The sequence below is a fragment of the Crinia signifera genome, chromosome 4 (assembly GCF_055691185.1).
Source record: "Crinia signifera chromosome 4, ASM5569118v1, whole genome shotgun sequence".
Taxonomy (NCBI): domain Eukaryota; kingdom Metazoa; phylum Chordata; class Amphibia; order Anura; family Myobatrachidae; genus Crinia; species Crinia signifera.
The window spans coordinates 115,665,382-115,678,607 of record NC_139220.1 but is presented as its reverse complement, the minus strand read 5'-3'; the positions used below and the strand labels follow the sequence as shown (position 1 = coordinate 115,678,607).

General features: G+C 40.8%; 1 protein-coding gene across 2 annotated transcripts in view; it reads right to left on the bottom strand.

Moving 5' to 3' along the window:
• Positions 1-13,226, bottom strand: part of CFAP54 (cilia and flagella associated protein 54) — a 341,833-nt gene that overhangs the window by 209,917 nt on the left and 118,690 nt on the right. For both annotated transcript variants that reach the window (XM_083182295.1, XM_083182296.1), the window contains exons 30-32: positions 6,869-6,958; positions 5,898-6,024; positions 382-490 (exon numbers count right to left, since the gene is read on the bottom strand). In XM_083182295.1, the coding sequence (XP_083038421.1) occupies positions 382-490; positions 5,898-6,024; positions 6,869-6,958 (326 nt within the window). The remainder of the gene's footprint in view (positions 1-381; positions 491-5,897; positions 6,025-6,868; positions 6,959-13,226) is intronic.

The following is a 13,226-nucleotide window of genomic DNA, read 5'->3' as shown; positions in this document are numbered from 1 at the left end:
ATATTTTTGGATTGTGGGAGGAAACCGGAGTACCCGAAGTAAACCCACGCAAGCACGGGGAGAATATACAAACTCTGCACAGTTAGAGCCATGGTGGGGATCGAACCCCTGACATCAGCGCTGTGAGGCAGTAATGCTAACCATTACACCATCCGTGCTGCCCTTATACAATATAAATAACTAGTACAGAAAAGTAGAGGAAGAACTGCATAAACTTATTCTCCGTGATTCCTGAAAACCTATACAATAAATTTTACACTCAGACATTACATTACATTAGATGCCTCAGCTGGTACCCCCCAAAGACTACACATTGCTTCCAAACAAACATAAGTAGCATTTAGAATACAGTACGCTACAAAAAAAAATTACTTGGCATACCTTCTGATATTCAACAAGGGCTGCTGTGTATCTCCTGAAAGAATCATTCGATGCTGGGACATCACCTTTGTCTTCACGCTGCTGGTTTCCTAACACATTTGCATTACGCCTAAATTTAGAAAATTTACAATTTAATTAACTATAAATTTTGATGAAAATATTTTTTTTGTAGAACAGAACAAACTGATATCTTTGGAAGACTGCCTTACTAGACAAGATAATATCATATTCATACTAAAACCTGCACCATTCTGCAAACAAATTAATTAAACCATTGAGTGCCAAGTGAATTTGTCAAAATTGGGGTGAAAATTTCTATGCAAACATTTTTGATTCATCATAATGACCTGTAATGTTTACCTTATATAGGAAATATAATCTTTTTTTTACACTTTTTATTTGAATTTATAGAACTAATGTGAGTGACCTTGGCATTTTTAGCGGATATTTTGTGCATCTCTCACAGATATGTTGGCACTCAAGAGGTTAATGAATGAATTCATGACTTCCTCCAGAGGTTCTCAAATTTGGTCCTCAGGGCCTCAGTTTACATTTTCCAGGTGACCTGACAGGTGCAATCATTACTAATTGACACATTTTAAAAGATTCCCAGGTGGAGCTAAATATTTCACTTGATTCTGTGAGGAGACTCGCAAAACATGCACTGTGTGGGGTCCTGAGGACAGACTTTGAAAACCTGTGACTTAAATCGATCAATGTAGGAATGAATGGTTTATTGTAGACCTTTGAATTTTTTGCTGCTGAAAGATTTCACGGTCCAATCAAAATGTGGCATAGTACCTATTTGTTGAGGAAAGGAGATGTGAGTTATAGTTGGTCACAATCATTTTATATCTATATAGGTTTCCCCATACTATGGATGGCAAAGCTATAGCCCAAGAAACTTGAAAAATGTTATGCAAGCCGGCAATAATAGCACTGGTGCTAACACTATAATCGAAATTAAAATATTTATTTTTTTACAACAAGAACGTTTCTCCTGACATATGGCTTTTTACCCCTAGATAAAATTTCATATTTGTCACTGTTATATATTTAAATTCCCAGAGGATTACTTGTTTCATGTATTCAATTGTATTACAGTATATTTAGTTAGATGGGAGATATGGGGATCTAGAGAGATAAAGTACCAACCAAACTGCTCTTAACTGTCATATTACAGGGCGTGTTTCAAAAATGGCAGTTGTGGACTGGTTGGCTGGTACTTTATCTCTTTCCAAGGCTTAAGGTGCCCATACACGTACCGATTCTGCCTTTCATTTTGGGCTAAATTAGCAATGCATCGCATGCGTTGTGCATGCAATGCGATGCGATAAAAAGACAGTACAAAAAGTATGTGCAGCACATACTTTTTGTACTGTGCATTGAGATGCCGCAGGAGCGCGCATCTCATAGCACACATCGTATCGACAGAATCAGTACGTGTATGGGCACCTTTAGCAAATAGAACCCATAATTCCCTAGAGTTCCGACAATATTTTTTTAATATTAAGCAATCAGTGTATGAATTGTTATATCATTAGAGTGTACATGCTTAGTGTATTCAGCTAATGGGACATATGCCATAACCTGCAGCTCCTTAGGCTAAGCTACCGAAGTCATCAATCAGGTTGATATTTCCGGAGAAGCAGATTTATACCATTTCAGAACACTTCAGGCAACCAAATGAATAACCATTTATGGTTCTACATCAACAGAACATTGTGGATTACAATATATGTACAATTCACTCAGATCACTATAATTCTAAAGCTTCTTATATGGAATGTATCCCACAAAGCCCAACTATAAATGAGTTTTGTTTCCTTAATGACCTATACTTTAACTTCTACAAAGATCAAATTTTATGACCTATCATAAAACCTTGTCAATGGCAACGGAATGGAGGCTTTCGTTTGCTGTTATTTCACTGAATAAAAATAGAATTACATTACAAATTAATATCCCATAATACTTGTATAAGAAGAACAAGAAAATCAATAAGCAGGTAGTTGTCAACCTTTCACTTTTTCGTAGTTCTGTAAAATGACAGTTTATTGATCCAAATCTATTTCTCTACTTCAATTTAAAAATCAATTTCACAAAGTGAAAGCAAGACCCGTAACCTAGAGAAAGGTTTTTTTTTTTTATAATATCGTGCATATAGAAGTTTATTTTATTTTTCACATTAATAATTTAATTACGATAAACAAAATTCCTTTGAAGTGTCATATAAAAATGAAACCTGGGAAAACTGTAGCATTATCTACATAGCATTATACTATTATTTATTTATTAACCGTTTCCTATACTGTACAGCAGGTTCCGTTGCTTATTGTACATATCTATAGCTGAACATTTATCCATTGTACAATATTACACAAATAAATATGTACTCTGTGCCCCACCACATAACTGAACCTAAGGATGACAAAAGTAGTTCCAATTTAATTAATATAATACTCTAGGATGCCATGATTCAAGAAAGTTTGGGAACCACTGGACTAAAGTGATGAGCCATTAGTATTCAGTAGTCATACAGGGGGCATCAGTACTTATACAGGGGGCAGTAATATGTGAACTGTCTGGAAAATTTACGGTTTTATACATGTTTTCATTTTTCTCATGGAATAACACTACTGGTCTTTTTATATTCACCAACTACCAATCAGCTAATGCTCGCTCAGCAAGAGGGGACATGCAACCGTCTTTTAAGTCTTCCTATATAATATTCTCTGTGTTTTCATGATCGTTAAAAAAATAACTACAGTTCAATTAGAAATGTTAAATAAAATTAAGTTTTTCATTGACATTAGCTGCCCTAAACCTGCCCTAAACCTAATCTTGCTATGATCCGAGGTGCCAAGAGGGGAGGGAGGGTACTAATTATAACGGTCCAGGTCTGATGTAGGGGCCCAATAGAGGCCTTGGTCCTCCTTCAATTATCCAGAAGTAGGAGCTGTAGAAGCTCTTTTCCTCAACTCAACACAAGTTACTGTGTGCTGGGGTGCAGTGTGGTCAGTGAGATGCTTTAAGTACTATTTTTCTGTACTTTCTGTATTTTAAGGGTACATGGCCCCGCCTCCCATGAATAGGTCATACACGGGTCAGGCTCTCTACTGCCCTGGCAATAACTCCAGTATATTTTGAAGCAATTCATCATGTCTATCTGTACCTGAAAGACAATTTTTTTTATAAAATTTCCCTTACATTATAATTATTTGATTAATTTCTTATTGGAACTACAGTTTCCTCCATGTGCTTGTCAGAAGCAGTAAGTAGGAAAACCTAGATTTATACTAGAAGATTGTTACTACATATATACTGGTATGTTATTATTATACTGTATACAGTATATGAAACAGGGAGGGCACTACTGGGATATTTATTGAGATGTTTTCATATCAAAGATTGAACTGCACTCACATGATTCACTTATGACAATGTTTGATGGCACCAATCCATCAGTCTTAAAAGTATACTCTTAGAGAGAGGGGGAATTTGGAGCCATTATTTCGCAAAACTAATATACTATACAGCAATGGACTGGGGGATCTTCTCTGACATTACTATAATGAACCATTCACTGGCAGTAAAACAAGATTTAAGGGCCGATTCTGGTTCATTCACAGTTAACCGAAATGGCAACTGCCCCAGTGGTCGTGTTTTGCGCCTGCGCATTTCTGCTCAGGTGCAAAGTAAGTCCGCATGGGGACAATGATGTTATTCTGAAAGCGGCTAAAGTAGCTGTTGTAAGCTGTGGCCGCAAAGATGCAGAAGTCCCCTATATTCTTTGAATGTGCTGTATTTTCTAGATCACAGAAGGGATTGTGCAACTGCAGAAGGCATAGAGGAGGCACTGTATTGTGTGGAGAGAAGAACATGGCCCATCCTCCCCAACTTTTAAAATGCCTCTTCAAACAGCAATTCACCTAAACTTGGGTGTAAAGACAGATTGATAATATTTTATGACACGTACATCTACAAAACATTAAAAAGAGGAATATCTGTAAGTTTCAAGTACTTTATGGGATTAATTCTACAATAAAAACCCAGAAATATATTTGAGAAGAAAATAAGTATGACATGAAAGGCAAAATACCAGTTACACAACCTTCAATAGAGCTGTACTGCTAAACATATTTGCATAGATCACGCTCTGTAGGCCAACTGCCCTGAAAGTGCACAGCAGATAGCAGCTAACTACCAGCAGTAGCATATATATCTATATAACAAGCAGCGCTGGGGAGGACTTATGTAGACACTGCTTAGCGGTATTGACACATTGCAGAGTGGGCCCCACGGAGGCGTCCTGAAGTAGTTACACATCGACATTTCTTGTCCATCACGCTGCACAGCCTTGGTTTTACTGTGTTATATGGATTTACCAAACTGACACTGTGGCATAGAGATTATACAAGTGACACACAACTGGAGGATTATTCCAAACAGGTAAAGACTCCTAAAATATCAGTTCAGGCACACTCCCAATAGGAAAGGTGTTCTCTCCTCCACCCTGATCACTGCTTCCCATGCTAGAGTACAGGACTTTGCCCGTGCTGCACCCCTTCAGTGGAACGCACTCCCTCGCTCCATTAGACTCTCCCCGACCTTGCAAAGCTTCAAACGGGCACTGAAAACTCACCTATTCATCAAAGCGTACCCTTCCACTGCATAAACCAGCTGGTTCTCCGACCCCTTGCCTGTTTCCTGTTTACATCCTGCTATCTAACCACCACCCCCTCGCTTGCACCTCTTGTAATCTGTCTGTCTCCCCTTCCTACTAGATTGTAAGCTCCTCCGAGTAGGGCCCTCTTCCCTCCTGTTGTCAAAGCCCACTTCTCTTCACATTTCACTCACAGCTCTCCTTTACTCCAACACTCAGTGACCATCTTCGTCTGCATACTCCTCTCCATCATTGGCCTCAAGCCTCTAGTTGTATGTTGATTGATTCCTCACTACTTATATCCAAGCTGTAATGTGTATTGATCTGTGGCGCTCTTTATTTGTACTGTATTTTTGTTATTTATTCAATGTTATGCCAAGTTTTGTTTCCCTGTATTGTTCCTTTGTACGGCGCTGCGAAACACTTGTGGCGCCTTATAAATAAAATTATAATAATAATAATAATAATACAGAGTTTCTTGGAAGGCGGGTAAAGAATGCTGCCCAGCCAATCTGATTGTAAATTATACACAATCAGTTTGGCCAGACAGCTTTCTTTAACTTCCTCCCAACCTCTACAAATATGTTAAGATAGCCCAGAACAGAAATATTACCAATAGGTGCATGCTTATGTTTTACTAAATTTTAAAACTTACTTTTCATAATCTTCTCTCAAGGTAAACTACCAGGGCATCAACCATGCACTCAAAGTTCTTCATTTTGCCAAACATTTTACACAAAATGTGTATTGATTTATTTGTTTGTGTTATGAATGTCTCTATTTCTGCCATAAAATTACCTTTATGTTGGCATTTTATACATAAACATCTACTTAACATAAAACACAATACCTTTTTAAATAGTCAAACACCATGGTGGTCCACTCAAGTATCTTCTGGAACTTCTCCTCATATAATGCCCTTTGCACCAGCTGGACGTAGAATTCCAGAAAACGTGAATTTTTCTTGAATTTCATAACTGTGGTACAAAAGTCAAGCCAGTCAAATAACAATTTTTTTTTTTTTTATTATTATTATTATTATTATTATTATTTATATTACCTAAAATAATTATAAAACAAACAGGTGCATTTGCATCCACATAAGTACAGTGCAATAAATATTGGTTCCAAAAAAGAATACGCAGACTACAGTATTCATGTTTGTATAAGATAACTTCATAATCCTATCTTAAATATAAACATATCAATATTAAGCATACAGTATTACCAGTCAGGTAACCAGTGTGTTGATGTGTTACTGCCATCAATCTCAAACTGTTGAAGCAAGCCACCTCAATTTTGCCTATGTTAGTTACATAAATTAGGGAAGGGTGACATTCTGTATATTGGTCACTGATACACACTTCTAACCTGTAGAGCCATTATATTTATCAGTTTGTTGAACATCACGATGGAGATTATTTACGCAAACCAAATGTTGTGCAGCCCTCTTCTAGTATTGTTTAACCAATAATACACATAATATAATTAAACTAATTTTGAAAGGCAGCCTAATAGCAAAAACACTGTAGCACAATTTTCCGGTTTGAATAAAACCGAAATGTTGAACTTGTCTAATGCCTTGTGTGGCTTAATCATCAGAAAGACCGTGAGTGCCACCTACAACACCAATTATCTACTGTATCTAATCCTTGGGAGGGCACCTGGCATATAAATTATTTACTAAAGGACTGAGTGCCGAGTAGAAGGATTGTATTATACATAAATGTATATTATATATATATATATATATATATATATATATATATATAATATAAAAACACAGTATACAGTATATTCTGTAGTTTATGAAATACCTACTTTCTCTAAACGCTGCATTTAGAGTCCAACAAGAAACAACAGCATGTAGAAGTATGGGGTCCTCTTGTCCAGTGAGCTCTGCGCCAGGTACTGTAAAATAAAGTATCTTAGTAACAGACATGTACAATAACTGTAGTCATTTTGACACTGGGCTATAAATTTTAAAGCTTCTGTGCTACTTAGAATTCTGTTCCGACATGTGAGCCCAGCAAGCGGTAGATTTACATTATGCTTCATCAGCTGTTTTTGCTTATTCTCACTTGCAAAAATCTCTTAATTCCTTTTTTAGAATTAATAAAAGAAAAAAATATCATAGTGGGACTAGTACATCTCTCTCTCTCTCTCTCTCTCTCTCTCTCTCTCTCTGTTTTTTTTTTTACTTTGCATACTGTTAATTATAATTAAAGTAATCACAATAGTACTTGATACAATCTATCAAATAGTCAACTAGTAAAGATAAGCTGAAAGTCAAGTAGTCAGGTTATTACTTTTCTTGGCAAACCAAGCAGCCTGATTATACTAACAGGTATTTTTATTAGATAATTATTCATTTATTTACATAAATAAGGTAGAGGCTTACACGGTATATGCATGAAATAATAACGTATAATAATAATAAGTATGTTTACTAAATTTAAAATACATTTAATTACAAATTAGAATTTTGCAGTGGGACCATTATAGTATACTATAATAGTACTGCTGTCTAAAGAATAAAACTTGAAATCAAACATGAAATCCAACAGAAGAAAAGCCCTATCTCTGTTAGAAACAGGTGTTTTAATCACCGGCCACTTTTCGCGTTGAGTTCTAATTACCTTCAGGTTTTGGGTTCTAATGGGTTTTGCTAAAACACCCCTCTAAACGTTTTGATTTTTTTTTTAAAGCATAAAAATTGCTAAAATCGCAGAATTATTGTGGTTTATCTGCTCCTACGCTATTATTAACCTCAATAACATTAATTTCCACTCATTTCCAGTCTATGCTGAACACCTCACACCTCACATTATTGTTTTTAGGGCAAAAGGTTGCACCGAGGTAGCTGTATAACTATGCTAAGCCACACAAGTGTGAGGCACAAACATGTGGCTCATCTAGGAGTGGCACTGCACAGACAGGGTGGCAGTTTGAAAAACTAGGCCCCAAAAAGACCCCTATCTGACTTGATCGTGTTTACCACCAGCCGAAGATCAGTGGGCGATTGGTGCAGCACTGAGTTGGTCTGCGAGTGTGCTGTGCTGTGTATCTGTTTTTATCAGTTTAATATCTAATAAGACCACTATCTGGCTTGATCGTGTTGTTTACCACCAGCCGAGGAGCAGTGGGTGATTGGTGCAGCAATCAATTACCCTCAGCAGCGGGATTGGTAAGCTCTGTGATTGATTTTAATTTATTATTACCATTATTATTTGAATGCAAACAGTTGTATGCGTTTTTAAGTCCAGTTACCCCATGAATGACTCTAGGCAGTGGGATTAATGAATGGTGATGGCTTGATCGTGTTTACCACCAGCCAAGGATCAGTAGGCGATTGGTGCAGCACTGAGTTGGTCTGCGAGTGTGCTGTGCTGTGTATCTGTTTTTATCAATTTAATATCTAATAAGCCGAGGAGCAGTGGCCAATTCGACAGCATTTTGCAGGTAGCAGCAGAAACGCTCCTGTCACTTAGGCCATCTTCTGACGGCATCTGGTTGTGTGATGAAGGGTAAGAGTGGCAATGATGGACTCCCAGAATAATGCAGGGTGAGAGTGGCAGTGGCGGACTCCAAGAATAATGCAGGGTGAGAGCGGCAGTGGCGGACTCCTGGAATAATGCAGGGTGAGAGTGGCAGTGGCGGACTCCCAGAATAATGCAGGGTGAGAGCGGCAGTGGTGGACTCGCAGAATAATGCAGGGTGAGAGCGGCAGTGGCGGACTCCCGGAATAATGCATGTTGAGAGCGGCAGTGGCAGACTCCCGGAATAATGCATGGTGAGAACAGCAGTGGCGGGCTCCCACAATAATGTAGGGTGAGAGTGGTAGTGGTGGACTCCCAGAATATAGCAGGGTGAGAGCAGCAGTGGCGGACTCCCAGAATAATGCAGGGTGAGAGCTGCAGCGGCAGACTCCCGGAATAATATAGGGAATACCATCTGCATTACAGTGTCTGTGACCCAGTCATGTATCAGTTATCTGTGATTAAGGTACAGTGCCTACTTAAATGACACTGCAGAATGGCTTCCTGTAACACCCTATCTGAGCACAGGCGGCAACTAGCCGAGGATCAGTGGGCTATTGGTGCAGCAATCAATTACTCTCATTAGTGGAATACAAACAGTTGTATGCATTTAAAGACAAGTTCACTTATCACTGTCAAGAACGCAAACAGTTGTATGCATTGAAATGACAAGTCACACATATGAATGACTCTCAGCAGTAGGATTAATGAATAGTGATGCAAGATGGAATTGTCCTTGCGCCCTCCCACCCACCCTTATGTTGCGAAAATAGGACATGCACACTTTAACAAATCAAACTTTCAGCGACAGGGCCTACAAAACTGTGGCTGAAATGATTGGTTTGTTTGGACCCCCACACAAAAAAAAAATTCATAATATCTCCCTGTATAAACTGGCTCTACAGCAACAAGATGTCATCGTCACTCGTCATCCTCCTCCTCTGATTCCTCGCCACCTTCAGTGTGTACTTCCTCATCCTCACAGATTATCAATTCATCGTCGCTGGACTCCACAATCACAGGTCTCGTTATAATCTCTGGAGGCAATTCCTGGTCTTCATTGAATAATTGATCATTAATTTTTATAAACATCATCTTCTCCACCTTTTGCGGAAGCAAACTCCTTCACCGCTCACTGCCAAGGTTCCCCGCTGCACTAAAAATTATTTCGGAGTACACACTGGAGGGGGGAGAACTCAGGTACAATAGAGCCAGTTTGTACAGGGGCTTCCAAACTGCCTTTTTTTCCAGCCAGTACAGGTAAAGACTGTCTGACATGTCTACTTGGATGCTGTCACCAAAGTAATCCTCCACCATTTTTTCAATGGTGACAGCATCCAATGCACCAACAGTAGACATGTCAGCAATCATTGCCAGGTCCTTTAGGCCTGCATCCCCACCAGCGGGTTGTGTGGGAAATCGCAGCTGTTTCCTCGCAGGCACAGGTGTGGGAGGAAATGAAGGAGGAGCTCTGGCCGTGTCACGGTCCCCTTTAGATGATAATCTCCTAACCAGCAGGTCTTTGCACCTTTGTAGACTTGTGTCCGCCGGAAACAGAGACACAACATATGCTTTAAACTGAAGGTCTTCATCCACAAGAGCGACATAATTTGCGGAATCGCTCCACTTTAGCTCCTCCTTCATTTTCTCCAGCTGCTTCTGAAACAGCCTGATCAGGGGAATCACCTGACTAATGCTGGCAGTGTCGGAACTGACTTCACGTGTGGCTAATTGAAATGGCTGGAGAACCTTGCACAACACGGAAATCAGCCTCCACTGTGCTTGAGTCAGGTGCAGCCCTGCTCCTCTGCCTATGTCATAGGTGGCCATTGTAGGCTTGAATGGTCTTTTGCTGCTCCTACATCCTCTGCAGCATATAAAAGGTGGAGTTTCAGCGCGTCACCACCTCTTGTTTAAGCTGATGGCAGGGCAGGTTGAGCAGTTTTTGCTGCTGCTCCAGCCTTAGGCAGGCAGTGGCGGAATGCCAAAAGTGTTCGCAAATTTTGCGGGCCATCGCAAGAATCTCCTGCATGCTCTTGTCACTTCTGATGAAATGCTGCACCACCAAATTTATTGTGTGGGCAAAACATGGCACGTGCTGGAAATTGCCCATGTTTAATGCCCGCACAATGTTACTGGAGTTGCCCGACACCACAAATCCCCAGGACAGTCTACCTCCCCCCCCCCCCGTAAGCCACTGGGAGATGATTTAACTCTGTTTCTCTAAGAGGTTGTCGGCATTGTGCCTCTTCCTGAAACCGGTGATACACAGCGTAGCCTGCCTTGGTAGGAGCTGGTGTGCAGAAGATGCTGCTGCTGCAGAAGGCGATGCATCTACCTAGTGGGCTGTCACAGTCATATAGTCCTTAGTTTGCCCTGATCCACTTGTCCACATGTCCGTAGTTAAGTAGACAGTGGGTACAGACGCATTTTTCAGGGCACTGAGGACATCGAGGGTATCGCCTGCCTAGTGAAGTGGAATCTAGACAGGATTTGGTACCGGGGACACAATACCTCCATCAACCGTCTAAATCCCACTCCATTGATGGCGGAAACTGGACGCACGTCTAACACCAACATAGCTGTCAAGGCCGCAGTTATCCACTTTGCCATAGGATGACTGCTGTCATATTTCGTCCTCATGGCAAACGACTGTTGGATGGTCAATTGCTTAGTGAAAGACGTAGCGGTCTTACGACTTCCCCAGCAGCAACAGCAGCAGCCGCAGTAGTAGGAGTAGCGCTGCAGGATCCTCCGGAGGAATTTTGGATGGAAGGGGGGTCAGTCATTCTGGTGACATGGCCTGCAGGACTCCCCCTGATCCAGATCAAGGAGGAAATTGACGAGGAGGGAATTGGTGGTGTGCTTTTCAGGCGCTTGGCTCGGTACTTGTGTAGTATCACGGCTCCCATCGTATGCCATCGCATGCCATATGTAGTGGCATGAGATGGCATGCGATGGGATGCGATTTTTGCAGTTTTTAAGTATTTTTTAAAAAAATGCTTAAAAACTGCAAAAAATTTTAACAGAAATGCACCCAAATGCATTGAAATTAGTATCAAACATGTTCAATGGCCCCAAATGTCATTTTTCAGGCTGTACCACCCCCACTATCAACGCGAACCCGAAGCGTGGCAAGCGCAGCGGTACGCTTCCTACGACCTTTTCATACCCCCACTATCCACGTCGGTGTGGAGTTGAGAATAGAAAGTGTGGCGAGCGGTAGTCAATTTATAATTATGCTCCATAATTATGCACCACCAGAAAGATATACGGTAGTCAATTACGCACCACCAAAAAAATATACGGTAGTCAATTACGCACCACCAAAGAGATATTATATATACGGCAGTATAATTAATATGCACCAGCAGAGATATTATTTTAATTACTAGATGCACCAGTGCACTGTCAATTTATTAATATTTTTATTTATGTCAGACTCAGTAGAACAGTGAGTAGATGCACCAGCAGAGAATATGTACTAGTTATGTAAGGCTGTATACACCAGCAGGGGGGTATTATTAATTATACAACAGATGCACAAGCAGACTGGTATACAAGTGGTTAAGTTTAACAACAGTGCTACAGCACACTGCAGTCATATACACAATGGCTGATATAAGGTTGTAAAAAAAATACACCAGCAGGGGGGTATTATTAATTATACAGCAGGTGCACAAGTAGCAGACTGGTATAGAAGTGGTTAATAAGTTTAACAGTGCTGCACACTGCAGTCATATACACATGTCTGATCCTGATGTATAAGCCAATGCTGTAAAAAAAAACACCAGCAGGGGGGTATTATTACAGCAGATGCAAAAGCAGACTGGTATACAAGTGGTTAAATAATATACATGTTTTACAACAGAGTGCAAGTGCACACTGCAATCATAAGCATGTATGATTGAAGTGATGGGATGGCGCCTGGCAGCCAGCCCCTGGCGGTGCAGCAGAGTCACACCACCAGAGAGCAGACAGTAGCACTAGGCACTGGCGTAGTCCAGGTCTTCTGCCCCGCGTCATGTCTTCTGCGTCTACTCCCGCTGGTACCCGTCTGATGAACTATCCGGAGAGAGGCTGATGTTCCATCTTCAGCGTCTCTCCTCCAAATGATTCTATTGGCCGCCAAACTCGGCTCCTGATTGGCCGCTAGGCGGCCAATAGAATCATTCGGAGGAGAGAGACGCTGAAGATGGAACATCAGCCTCTCTCCGGATAGTTCGTCAGACGGGTACCAGCGGGAGTAGACTCAGAAGACCTGACACAGGGCAGAAGACCTGGACTATGTTGGATCAAGAGGACAGATCTTCTCCTGAGGAACTTGGTGAGTAGGATTTTCTTCCACAGGTCCCCCTATGTATTTCTTCGGATCCTGGACCCCGGACTCTTCAGCCTCGGAGCCCCGGACCCCGGACCCAGGGACCAACCTACAGGCTCAAGATAGGTAAGTATCATTATGTGTGGGCTTTGTATGTATTAAAGTTTTATTTTTAATGGGTGTCAGTGTGTTTATTTAACTATTTCTTTTACTGTGGAACTACAAGTGCCAGCGGGCCCTTTAATGCCCCGCATGCTGGGACTTGTGGTTCTCCAAGTCCCAGCATGCGGGGGAGGCATGCTGGGACTCATAGTTCCAA